This window comes from Apodemus sylvaticus, chromosome 7 (assembly GCF_947179515.1).
Source record: "Apodemus sylvaticus chromosome 7, mApoSyl1.1, whole genome shotgun sequence".
Taxonomy (NCBI): domain Eukaryota; kingdom Metazoa; phylum Chordata; class Mammalia; order Rodentia; family Muridae; genus Apodemus; species Apodemus sylvaticus.
The window spans coordinates 88,492,667-88,505,889 of record NC_067478.1 but is presented as its reverse complement, the minus strand read 5'-3'; the positions used below and the strand labels follow the sequence as shown (position 1 = coordinate 88,505,889).

The 13,223-nt window shown below is 46.2% G+C and overlaps 1 protein-coding gene across 1 annotated transcript in view; it reads left to right on the top strand.

The window, feature by feature from the left end:
- The window catches only part of Clmp (CXADR like membrane protein), a 104,205-nt gene that overhangs the window by 75,525 nt on the left and 15,457 nt on the right, over nt 1-13,223 (top strand). The window contains exon 2 of the mRNA XM_052188624.1: nt 6,019-6,176. Coding sequence (XP_052044584.1) covers nt 6,019-6,176 — 158 coding nt within the window. The remainder of the gene's footprint in view (nt 1-6,018; nt 6,177-13,223) is intronic.

Below are 13,223 nucleotides of genomic sequence, written 5' to 3'. Positions count from 1 at the left end.
ACCCCTCCCTTTTTTTCTTCTTCCTACTGTTTATTTAAACCCAGCCCATGGATTAGGGTGTGGAACTGAATCCCAGTGTCCCACTTCCTGACAGAAGCCTAGTCCTTGTACCCACCCCACTATTTCAGAGACTCCTGGAACAAATGTCCTCTCAGGGGAAAATGCTAACCAGACACCATCCCAGTTTCCAGATGTTTGAAATTCCACTGGCCTCCTTCCTTTAGCTTGTGGCTTTGTCTAAATACCAAATACATTTGCACTAAAGAAATCACTGAGATAGGTCTGGTGGTTAGCAACTCGTAGCCTATGCAAGTTTTTTTTTTCCTCTCTTCTGAAGACCCTCATAAGGAGATCCTGGGATGGGATGGGTGCAAGGCTTGGAAGGAAACATTCTAGGTAGAAGAGGAACCTCACTAGCAGCCAGCGAGGCTAAGAAGAGAGGCCAGGTGCTCCCCCAGCTCCAGATGCTCCCTCCACCTGGTGCGTTCTCCCTTCCCTCCAATCTGCAGCCACAGCATGTCTGACTCCCCAGAACTCTCTCTTTCAAACACCTCACAATCCTGGTTTGCCTCCTTGGTGCCTATTCTGTTTCTCTTTGTCTTTTACAATGTAGTGTGACAGTCATTAATAATAACCATCGTTTGTTGAGTGTGTGCCATGTTAGATCCTTAACCCAGGCCATATACAATCCTTCCAACAACCTTTCTTCATTTTACAGAGAAGAAAAGGGGCGGGGAGAAGAGGATGGAAGTGGGGGAGTAGTAGTGCACGCCTTTAATCCCAGAACTCAGGAGGCAGAGGCAGACAGATCTCTGAGTTCGAGACCAGCCTGGTCTACAAAGCAAGTTCCAGGACAGCCAGGACTTCATAAAGAAACCCTGGGTCAAAATAAACAAATAAATAAACAAAAAACAAAAACAAGCAGAGAAGAAAAGGCTTTAGAGGTCAGGAGACTGTCTAAATCCGGGTCCACGGTGCCTCATGAAGTATTCTAGGAAAGTTTGGGTCTCTCAGTCACGCATGCACATACCCCCCCACCCTACAGGACTCTGCAAACTTGGCTTATGTCACGCTGCGTCTTACTTCTTGATCTATACAATGAGCGGGGCCTTTTCTTTGTTTTTGTTCACTCTGGGTGTTTTGTTTTGGGCAGGATGATTTAGTGTAGCCCAGACCAACTTTGAAGTCACAATGCTCACAGCTTTTCTCGTGTCTCAGGCTTGCAAATACCAGAATGGCCCTTTCTTTTACTCTCTAACAATGTATATATGATGCCACAGTTTTCCTGGGGCTTACTGGAGCATTCTGGGTAAAGCAAAATATGGGAAAACTCCCACTCAGGTTTAGTGAATTCTTAATGTCCCAGAACCATTGAAAACAGTTAATCACTCAATGGGCGAAAAGGAGGCTACATTTGTGTCGCCACTAGAGGGCGCTCTACTGTATACTACAAAAGGTGCAAGACCAGACTTCTGATCCCAGCCGCAGGATGCTCTAATTCTGTAAACTCTGACTTATGCAGGCTAGTAAATGACTTGGATGGTAAGTCCTACACCAAGCACTGTGGCTTTACCTAGAGCCTTCTGTGATTACACATTCAGGGATCATTTCTGTAGTTCATGACTCAGAGCTTGGGAGAGTGTGGGGAGCCTGTACTTATGGGGTAACTCCTGAGTTCCCCTTCAGGAGGAGTAAACACGGGTGATTAGGGACAAGTTGTCCGCTGCGGACATTCAACGAGCTTTGGAAAAGTAAGAAAGTCCTAGTTAAGAAAAAGAGAGGTTAGGGACTGTACTTTGGTCCCTGCCCAGCCCCACTATTCCTTATGAGAGGGGGCAGGGGATATGGGAAAAAAAAAACAAAAACAAACAAACAAACAAAAAAATTCCACTAGCCTGGTCTTTAAAAAAAAAGTTTAGAATGATCAAAAGAATCTAATGAAACCCAAGGTTTTAGAGAGCAAAATCTTAAGCTAACCTTAGCGGAAAGCCGCGAGTAGACTAAGGAATAGTTCCTCCTCACCACAGAGGAGCACAGGAGGGAGTTCCTGTGTGCTGACCCCAGCTGGGGGCCTGATATCGCTAAGGTTGAGAGGTTCCCACCAGCACCTTATTAAGAGTCTGAGTTGCCGTTGGGCAGTGGTGGAGCACGCCTTTAATCCCAGTACTCTGGGAGGCAGAGGCAGGCGGATTTTTGAGTTAGAGGCCAGCCTGGTCTACAGTGAGTTTCTGGACAGCCAGGGCTATAGTGAGTTTCAGGACAGCCAGGCCTATACAGAGAGACCATGTCTCAAAAAACCAAAAAAATAAAAATAAAAATAAAAAATAAATAAAAATAAAATAAAATAAAATTTAAAAAAGTAATCCCAGCACTTGGGAAGCAGAGGCAGGCAGATTTCTGAGTTCGAGGCCAGCCTCATCTACAGAGTGAGTTCCAGGACAGCCAGGACTACACAGAGAAACACTGTCTCAAAAAACCAAAAAGGAAAGAAAGAGAGAGAGAGAGAGAGAGAGAGAGAGAGAGAGAGAGAGAGAGAGAGAGAGAGAGAGAGAGAGAGAGAGAGAGAGAAAGAAAGAAAGAAAGAAAGAAAGAAAGAAAGAAAGAAAGAAAGAAAGAAAGAAAGAAAGAAAGAAAGAAAGAAAGAAAGAAAGAAAGAAAACCCCACTGGGAAAGCCCACGGCTTCCAGGAAAGTATTTTGCAAAAATGCAAGAAGCCTCTTTCCAAATCCCCCTTCCAACACTACTTCCTACAGATAAATGCTAGAGCAAAATTTCAAAAATTCTCCCTTTCCCTGAACCCCTGTGACTCACTGGCTAGGCCAGGCCGCAATATCTTCTTAAGTTATACTGACTGTAAGGATTTCTTCCCCCTAAAGATGAACCGGGCTGCCCAGGGACTCCAACGCTAGCAGCCATAGGGTGGTTGGGCCTGCCCATTCGCTCTTACCCACCAGATGGCAGGCAGGCGCATGCCAAACAGTTCCCACAAATGCTACCGAGGCCCCGGACAGCTCAGACTGTAGACCCAACATACAGTAAAAATTATTTCTTAGATGACAAGAAATAAAAAAAAAAAGTCCCAGAAATCTGCAGAGATCCTGGTGGTATCTTGGGAGTCTGGGGGCTTGAGGTTCAAGAAACAAGGCAGATCAGTAGGCTCTGGTTGACACTCCCTGCCTCGCTGAAGTCGTTTGTATTCACGAAGGCACCCTCCTGGCGCTGCTGTATTTAATTCTGGATGTGTTATAAATAGAAGCTAGAGAGCGCAGAACGCACCGCCCACCACTGTGTTCAGGCCCTCTGGGGACATCGGCCAAATCTGAGCTTTTGTTTCCCCCTAGTGGCCTTCCTCAGCAAGTCGCACAGCCGACCCTCTGCATTTATTTATTCTGCACTTAGCAAGGGCCTCCCGGATGCACGAGGGTGGTGTAGGGCTCTCTAGCTTTGCGTGAGGCTTGGACAACTCTGCGGGTTTCAGCAGCGATGAAAGCTAGCGCCTCCTCCTCCTCCTCCTCCGAGCTCAGCGCAGTACAATGGAGTCGGTTTCTCCGCTTTCCTGGGGTCGCCGCGTGGACTGGAGGAGAACCCGCAATGTTACAGAGCACTTCCGCTCTAAATGGCTTATCAGGACCTCATCTCGTGATGCTCCTCTCCTGTGCCTAGGTTCACTCAACTGTAAAATAGGCCTAAATGCTGACTGGCTATCTGCCATGTATTCAAACCCACAAAGCAAAAACCAAAATCAAAACTGTTAGTTTACAGGAAATCTCTCTCACACGTGCAGTAAAAGGAAACTGGAAGTATCATGTCTATATTGGCCGCACCACATAAGCTAGGCAACATTTGTTCAAGTATGAGTGTAACACGTGGGTGGCATCTCACAGCCTTGCGCTACTTTGTACCATACTTGTTCCAAAAGAACTTGACATCTGGGGTACACGTGATAAGAAGTGGCAAGAAACCTGGCTTGGCGAGGCCAGCGTGGGCTACAGAGTGAGTTCCAGGACAGCCAGGGCTACACAGAGAAACCCTGTCTCGAAAAACAAGAAAGAAAGAAAGAAAGAGAAAGAAAGAAAGAGAGAGAGAGAGAGAGAGAGAGAGAGAGAGAGAGAGAGAGAGAGAAAGAAAGAAAGAAAGAAAGAAAGAAAGAAAGAAAGAAAGAGAAAGAAGGAAGGAAGGAAGGAAGGAAAGAGAGGGGGGAGGGAAGCAAGGAAGGAAGGAAGAAAGAAAGAAAGAAAGAAAGAAAGAAAGAAAGAAAGAAAGAAAGAAAGAAAGAAAGAAAGAAAGAAAGAAAGAAGGAAGAAACCTGGCTAGAAGAACTAAACTGTGGAAAAACACTCAGTGTTCTTAACTGCTCAACCAGCTCTCTGACCCCATCTTTTTAATGTTTTTTGGAGCTCGGGTGTCTCCAAACGTTTGATTCTCCTGCCGTAGACTCCAAGTGAAGGGATTACAGGCACATGGATGCCAGACTCGACCCTTGTTTTCTTTTTTTAAAGACAGGACCTGACTGTCATGCTCAGGTTCAAGTGACCTAGCCTCAGCCTCACGACGAGCTGGGATTACAGATGTGGGCCAGCATGACCAGCCAGGCAACCCGCAATAGCAGCAGTTGCCTTTCTTTCAGAGAACCCTGAGGTGCTTCACTAGCCTAGACAGCTGATTTACATACAGCACATCTAATATTTACCAAGCCCTTGGAAGATTGTCCTGGACCCTGTAATTAGATGCCCGTGTGCTTCTCTAGATTTACATAATTCTCCTAGCATGAATAATTCCCCTTTATAGTACAAGGGTGTTTGTCATGTTTTCATTCTCCAAAATACATGCCGCTAGAAAGCAGAAAATCATTCTGGGGTTAGAGCAGCTCATTTGAAACATAAGAAGGTTTGTGCCTTTGAGCCTGCAACTTCAGGAACTAGCGCTGCCCGTGTTGAGGCAGAGTTTCTGTGAGTGCCATCCAGAAGCCTCTGCTAGTAGAAAACAGATGGAAGACAGCTGTGGTCGGGCAGTGGTGGCACGTCCCTTTAATCCCAGCACTCGGGAGGCAGAGGCAGGTGGATCTCTGAATTTAAGGCCAGCCTGGTCTATAGAGTGAGATCCAGTACAGTCAGGGTAAGAGAGAGAGGGGGAGAAGGGAGGGAGGGAGGGAGAGAGAGAGAGAGAGAGAGAGAGAGAGACTCACGAAACAAAAAATGAAAAACAAAAAGGGCTGTTAACTTGTTTGTTTTATGTTGTTACTGAGGTACTAAGAACTGAACCCAGATCTTCTCACAAGCTAAATAAACACCCTCCCACTGAGCTAGATCCACAGGCCTCTCTCTCCCTCCCTCTCTCTCTCTCTCTCTCTCTCTCTCTCTCTCTCTCTCTCTCTCTCTCTCATATTTGGTATTTTTGATACAGGGTCACAATGTGTGACCCTGGTTATCTGGGAACTTACATTGTAGACCAGGCTGGTCTCAAACTCACAGAGATCGTCCTGCTTCTGACTCCTGAGTACTGGATTATGCGCCACCACTGCCCGGCTCGCCCTTCACTTTGTATTCAGAGACCCGCTCACTAGGCTACAGAGGCAGGCCTTCATCTCCTCTGCAGCCTGGCCGACAGGGATCCATTCATCTGCCTGCTCCTGCCATCTAATCGATAGGCTGTAAGGCTACGCCACCAGGCCGGGCAATTACCTCATGACTTATTTTAAAAAGCAAATAACAACAACAAAACTAATAAGGGGAACTGACGATGGTTGCTAGCGAGGCGGGGAAATTGGAAAAAGCCAACCTGGACTAGTCAGAACAGGCCTGGTCCACCCTGCTACACCGTGAAACTTTGTTGCAAAACAGAACACCAAAAAGATCCAGGGAGTCTGAAGAATCTTTGGCTCTGCAACTGGGAGGAGCCTAGCATCCCGAAGCCTTGGCTCGCCCCTCCTTGCCCACCCGTACCGCCCGGACCATGCAGTCATACAGAATCTGCATTGCTCACTAGAGGTTTTTGGTTTTGCTTTTTTTCTCTTTCCAGTATCCTGTTGTGTTGGAACACTGGGAACTCACACTGAGATCAAGAGAGTGGCAGAGGAAAAGGTTACCTTGCCCTGTCACCATCAACTGGGGCTTCCCGAGAAAGACACCCTGGACATTGAATGGCTGCTCACGGATAATGAAGGGAACCAAAAAGTGGTAAGTGCCCTCCCAGCTAAGGTCACTCGCTCGCCTCTCTGCCCTCGCATCGCCTTCTTCCGCACTCACATCTGGGTCTGGAAAAGTTTGTTTTCTCCTCTAACATCAACCTGAAGGAATCCACGCACAAAACTAGAGAAAAGGACCCAGGCGCTACACATTTATACTCTTAGCACTCGGGAGGCACGGGTAAGAAGAACTCTAGTTTGAAGCTAACCTGGGCTACATAGTAAAAGCCTATCTCCAAAAAGAAGGGAAAATAGGGTCTTTGGGCTGTGCAGAACCTATCCAAAGGCACCAGGCACTGGGGAAGGGAGTCTGTGCTGTTAGCATCTTCACCTATGAAGGGGGCTAAGATCCAACAGCTTGATGCCCTGGTCTGGTGAGCAGACCCCAAAGCCCAGAATTCTCTTTCTCCTGCTTCTCTGAAACTGTCATCTGAAACAAGGCCTGAGCAGGCCTTGGCTTTGCGAAGTCATAACTTCCAGGTTCTGAAGATGACAAATGACATGTGACACAGAGGAGCACGTACGGGGCACAAATAACCGCGCCGCTCCCAGATGTGGCCAGCTCTTCCATAGCCAGCTCTGAAAAACAGTTGTGGACTTCCACACTCAACATGGGGAGGGCTGTGATGGGCTTGGTGTCCCGTGCTTCTGGCAGTGTGGGCAGAAGTTGTAGTGCTCGGACTCCTGGGGCACCCCATGCTACCTGCCTGCCGTTAGACACCAGGACATAACATCCTTTTCTGCCGGTCTGCCTGTAGCAGGGCTCTTCCTCATTTAGGTCCTTACCACTTAGCTGTTCTCACTTCTACAGTGACTTACCATTGCTGTGATTCACAGACTTACCTTTTTCTTCAAACTCTGTGATGGAGGAAGATTGGAATAACGAACGATTGGAAACCTAATTCTTTAGCAACACCAGCCAGTCACAGTACTTGGGGGTGGGCTGCTGAGTTTTAAAATCCAGAACGTGTTCTGTTCTTACTAGCCTTGCTGACACACGATGAAGTACCTATGCTTTTTGTCTTGGGCCACCCTAGGATCTAAGGAACCATATCCATTGTGAGAGGTCCTGGCATTTCTCACCTGCTATCGAGATGTGTAGCAATGTCCCTTCATAAGGTGTGGTCTCGCTGTGTGTCTGAAGCAGAGTCCACTCTTCTGAACCCATCTTTGCCTTTAGACCTTACTATATAAATGTGTATGCCCTGTACCCCATTAGGCAAATTTTTTCATAAGCATCAATGCTCTTCAACTTTGGATATGATTACATTTCCATAAACAGGAAAGATCACAAATTCAGCATACGTTTAACATACCTATCCACTGAATATCAAAGCGAGACCTATACGACCTTAATATGTTCATATTGTTTGTTTTAGCCTAGGGTTGGACAAAATGGACTAGCATAATGCCTACTTCTGATTACTAGTGTCACATGTGTTATGTGAAATAAGATTTTGTGATTTTATTTTTTAAATCTACAGCTCAGAGTCTTTTAATCTTGCCTCCTTTTGAAGGAGTCTCTCTCTCTCTCTCTCTCTCTCTCTCTCTCTCTCTCTCTCTCTGATTTAAAAAAAGAAAGAAGGTTGTCCTTTCCTCAGAATGTCCCTGCTATTAATTTTATAGGATGGTTTGTACTGGGAGAAGCTAAGGTTTCCACTAAAAATACATCTCAGGATCACACTGGAGTTTTTAACCTGCCTACACGGCTGCCTGTGTCACCTTGTTGTGTGATTCTGCTTGTCATCTTGTTCCCTCACAGCACGTCCTCCAAAGACGACCTGTTCTCTGCAGAGCAAGGTCACCTTAACCTGAATGTGTTTACTCGGAGAAGGTCCTGGTCAGTCGTAGACATGATATTCTCAGCCCTGAATAGAGTAAGCAGATCTGTGTTTCTGGAAAAAAAGCCAAAGAACAACCCTGAAAAAGACCCTGTCCGGACCATACGTGAGTCAGGCCCCGGGTTCTTCATGATCTGGGGCTGCCTTTTCTGTCCTGGTGGGATCCATTTTGAGTGAGAGTCCTGCCTAGTTGGTTCACTGTGCAGTTCCCATCTTCTGTATCTGGCCATCTTCAGCATCGAATCACCATGCTCGATATTCAACACCAATCTTCTCCAGTCAATAGAGACAGAAGCTCTCTTAACTCTGATGTTTCTTAATAATTCAAGGTCCCCATTTATTCTTTGAATCAGAGGTAGGCTGGCCTCTCTCCCTGACTCAAGGCCTGGCAGCAGTAGTGCCTACCAAAGTCATTAGTCAGCCAGTGGAATAGATGTTCCGCCATATTTAATTAATCTTGCCAGAATATTTTCTCTCCTGTAGTGTTTGTGTTTATCCCACTCACTCAAAGCACCCACAACCACACATCTAACTAACTTCTGCCCAGAAGTTTTCATTGAAAGGAAAAAGGAAGAGAAAAGAGCTTCTTGAGTTATAGAGCTGAATGACTCCAGGAGGGAAGAAGTTTATGAGGCTTAAAAACACCACACAAGTGGCTTTGCGCAGTCACAGTTTCCAAACGTCCCTTTGGCTGATGAGCGGGCGTCATTTATTCGGTCATTTGGACCCCACAGATTCATTTAGCATTATGCCATTCTAGGTGCCTAGATACAGCTGTGAGGAGACCTCCTGGGAGTGCATCATGGAAGGACAGGATCTGAGGAAGTAGTGTACCTGATGAACCACTTACCCAGAATGCACAAAGCCCTGGGTTCAACCCACAGCATCAAATAAACTGAACACGGTGTAGGACCTCCTTTTGGGGAGACCCCCACTCCATTCTCGGGATAGCGTACACCCAAGGAAACGTGAGAGACTGACTTGATGCAAACCTGACTTGAGGTAGTTTATTATCAGAGCTCTGGATCGATACGTATCTCACACAGGAGACAGAGGAGTCGACCCTGAGGCTCAAAAGTTAGGGGTTTATATAGGAAAAGTCAGGGGGGTTGACGTGGTTACACATGATTTACTGATTCAACATTGGCGGGGGATTCTGGCGTGCAGGGTGGGGTTTTTTGGCATACGTGCAGATGGGGCCGTCAGCAATGTAGGAGGGCGGTTTATTTTTGTTAGCAGGAAGGTCATTTTAAACTGCATCCAAGGACAGGAGACTGGAGACTCCAGTCCAGATAGTGTCTGACCCATAGGAGTTTTCCTAGGCATGCCCCTTATCTTTTATGGCCGGTCTGTTTGTGGAATGGCTCAACCACAACCTTGCTACAAGCTTGTCCAGCATGCCCTGGCTCTAGTCTGCTTGCTGCCTCAACTATGGATTCTGAAAAGTCCCAACTCCCTTCAACAGCAGTGCCACACATGCAATCCCAGCACTCGGGTAGAGATGGGAGATCAAAGTTCGAGGTTATCCTCCGCTACCTAGAGAGAAGGAGCAGTACAGTCTTTGTGAACAAAGAGTTAGTCTTCCCAGAAACCATAGCGATTTCAGCACATGGTGTTTTGTTTGTTTTGTTTTCTCTTTTAAAGGCAAACATTTTCACCTTTGATTAAATGAAGACTTTGTTTTTCTAAATTGTATTTAAAGTATGAGTGCCCTGCTGCATATACATCTGCCTGCCTGAAGAGGGCATCAGATCCCCCTATAGATGGTTGTGAGCCACCCTGTGGTTGCTGGGAATTGAACTCATGACCTCCGGAAGAGCGGCTGAGCCACCTCACCAGCACTGAAGAAAGACTTTTTTAATGTCTTTTCTTCAGTGTTTCCAAATTTTCACCATTTCTACTATTGAGTCTGAGAGTCAGGGTCCAGAGAGTAAGTACCATACACTCTCTGGACAACCATCTAAGAGCAGCCTGGTGCTAAGTGACTGAGTCACCTACACAGCATGGACGGGCTGGATGAAGGCTCAGGCGGGACGGAGTGAGCTGCGAAGGCTCCCCACACCACCCAGAATGATGGCGCACATATCAAACTGTATATATTGTTTCTGGAATTTTCATTCAGGGCTTTGGGACAATGATTGGCTGCAGTGAAACCCTAGAAAGTGAAACCAGAGATAAGAGGACGGCTGTATAAAGCCGGAACCATCCGCCAAGACTTGATGGAGGGGAGGGTGTGGGGGAGACAAGGACAGCCTCCTTATTTAAAAAAAAAAAAAAGCTGATGTAAAAACTTTGGATTTTGTTGTTGTTGTTGTTCTGAGACAGAGTCTTGCTGTGCAGCCCAGGATGTCCTACCTCTGTTTCTAGGAATGATAATCTGATAGGTATGCACCACCACACCCCGTTTTTAAGATTTTAAGATAGTCTTCAGTAGACTCAGGCTGGCCTTGGATTTGAGACTTTTTCCTGAAGCCCCCCAGGTGCTAGAATTACAGGCATAGGACGACAGCATGCAGTTTTGATCTAAATCTTTTCTTTTTTTAACTTTTATGTATTCACTTTATATGAGTAGCTGTCTTCAGACACACCAGAAGAGGGCACCCAATCCTTCACAACAGATGGTTGTGAGCCACTGTGTGGTTGCTGGGAATTGAACTCGGGACCTCCAGAAGAGCAATCTTAGCCTCTGAGCCATCTCTCCAACCCTTTGGATTAAGTCTTTGGAAGGAAGAAAACACTGCAGCACAGACACAAAGACTAGGAATTCTTTGTTTTTTGTTTTTGTTTTTTTTGGGGGGGAAGGGAGGAGTGGTTTTTGGATTTGGTTTTCAAGACAGGGTTTCTCTGTATATCCCTGGCTGTCCTGGAACTCACTCTGTAGACCAAACTGGCCTCGAACTCAGAAATCTGTCTGCCTCTGCCTCCCAAGTGCTGGGATTACAGGCGTGCACCACCACCACCTGGCAGAAGGCTATGACTTCCTAAGCAGCTCAAGTGGCAAAGTTTAGGATGTAAGCCTGACAGCTGAAGAGGTGGGTGACTCAGCAGTTAAGAGCTCTGGCTGCTCTTCCAGGGGTCCTGAGTTTAAGTCCCAGCAACCACATGGTGGCTCACAGCCATGTACAGTGGGATCTGACGCCCTCTTCTGGTGTGCAGCCATGCAGGCAGACATACATGCAGACAGAATACCCATACATAAGTAAATAAAATTTAAAAGACGAAACAAAAAAACAAAAACAAAGATGTAAGCCTAGAGGGGGCTTCAGGGCCTGAACATGGGTGATCTCCCTGCTAGACACGGGGATTTAAAACTATTCCTGTGTATATTAGTCATAGAGTTTTAGAAAGATTTTAAGAGGACTGGAGAGATGGCTCAGTGGTTAAGAGCACTGGCTCTTCTTCCAGAGGTCCTGAGTTCAATTCCCAGCAACCACATGTTGGCTCACAACCAGCTGTAAAGGGATCTGATGCCCCCCTCTGGTGTGTCTGAAGATAGCTACAGTATACTCATATAAATATAGTGAATCTTTTAAAAAAAAAAAAAGGTAAGTGTGCTAGGGACAAGTTTCATTTTAAGGCAATCACTCTGACACAGGTGCATTGATTTAAGAGGGCCTCAACTAAAGCAAGCATAACCTCATACTATATAATAAGGCTTATCTTCCCTCCCCTCCTCTGCCCACTCATCCTCCACTTGACTCACACTTTAGCAAGTACACAGATATGCACACACACACACACAGGTACAAAGAAAAATCTAAAAACATTTTTCAGGGGGCTGGTGAGATGGCTCAGCAAGTAAGAGCACTGACTGCCCTTCCGAAGGTCCTGAGTTCAAATCCCAGCAACCACATGGTGGCTCACAACCATCCCTAATGAGATCTGATGCCCTCTTCTGGTGTGTCTAAAGACAACTGCAGTGTACTTACATATAATAATAAATAAATCTAAAAAAAAAAAAAAAAAAAAAAGCCGGGGCGCTAGTGGCTCACGCCTTTAATCCCAGCACTTGGGAAACAGAGGCAGGTGGATTTCTGAGTTCAAGGACAGCCAGGTCTACAGAGTGAGTTCCAGGACAGCCAGAGCTGCATAGAGAAACCCTGTCTCAACAAAACCAAAATAATAATAATAATAATAATAATAATAATAATTATAATAAATAAAATAAAAGATTTTTCAAATCTCACTGTGTATCCTAAATTGGCCTTAAATTCCCATCCTTACCACCTGGAAAACCTCCTGAAAGCTGAGGTTGCAGGCTTTCGCCACCTCATTCCATCTACAATAAGTTTAAACCACAGGCATGAGTACTTGGGAATCTCAGCATAGAGACAGGAAGTCAATAGTGGGTAAAGCTGCCAGGCCTTTATAACTTGCAGGGGGCGGGGGGTGGGGGGCGTGAGTGTGAGGGTGGCTGACAAGAAGGAACAGGAAAGGCTGAAATAGACGTGCTGCGTACAGTGGGCTAACGAATGACGCAAATCACAAGTTTAGCTCCGCATTTCAATGTGAGAAGTGTTTTTATCTCTTTTGTCTAGGATGCTTGGAGCAAGCAGGGAACATCTGGGGGTGGCTAGGCAGTCCCCGGAACACAGTATTTATTTCAGTCTTGGTAGAGTAGAGTGACCAAAGAATTCAATCACTTTTCTCGTTTATTCTAAGGTTGGCTACATTTTTAAAAAGGAGGACTGGCCATCCCCTCCCAAATTCGCTCAGCAACATACAACAGAATTTTTCTCTACGCTCTCAGATTAAGAAATTAGAACAGAAATCCTCCGGTTCCCATGGTAACCTCTTACATGTCACCCTTTCCTTTTCCACGTGGCTTTGAGGAAGAAAACCCTGGACGGAAAATAAGCAGAAACCCGTGCTGCTGGGTTGGTGCAGAGGCCAAAGGTGCTTGCAGCCAAGCCTGGCTCCGGAGTTCCATCCGTGGGACCCACCCAGTGGAGGAGAGAGCTGAGTCCCGCAAGCTGTCCTCTGACTTCCACTCACATGCCACAGCGTGCACAAACACACCAAGAAGTAAAAAAAGGTCAAACAGACAAGCAATTTTACATCGCTTCCCAGGCCACGGCACTGCAGAGATGCTGCCAAACAGCTGAGCAGCTCCGGCTGTTCCACATAAGTCATAACAAGTTGATTTGTCCTCTAGGAAGTTCATAAAACACAGCCTCACAGCAGCTATAATCCACATA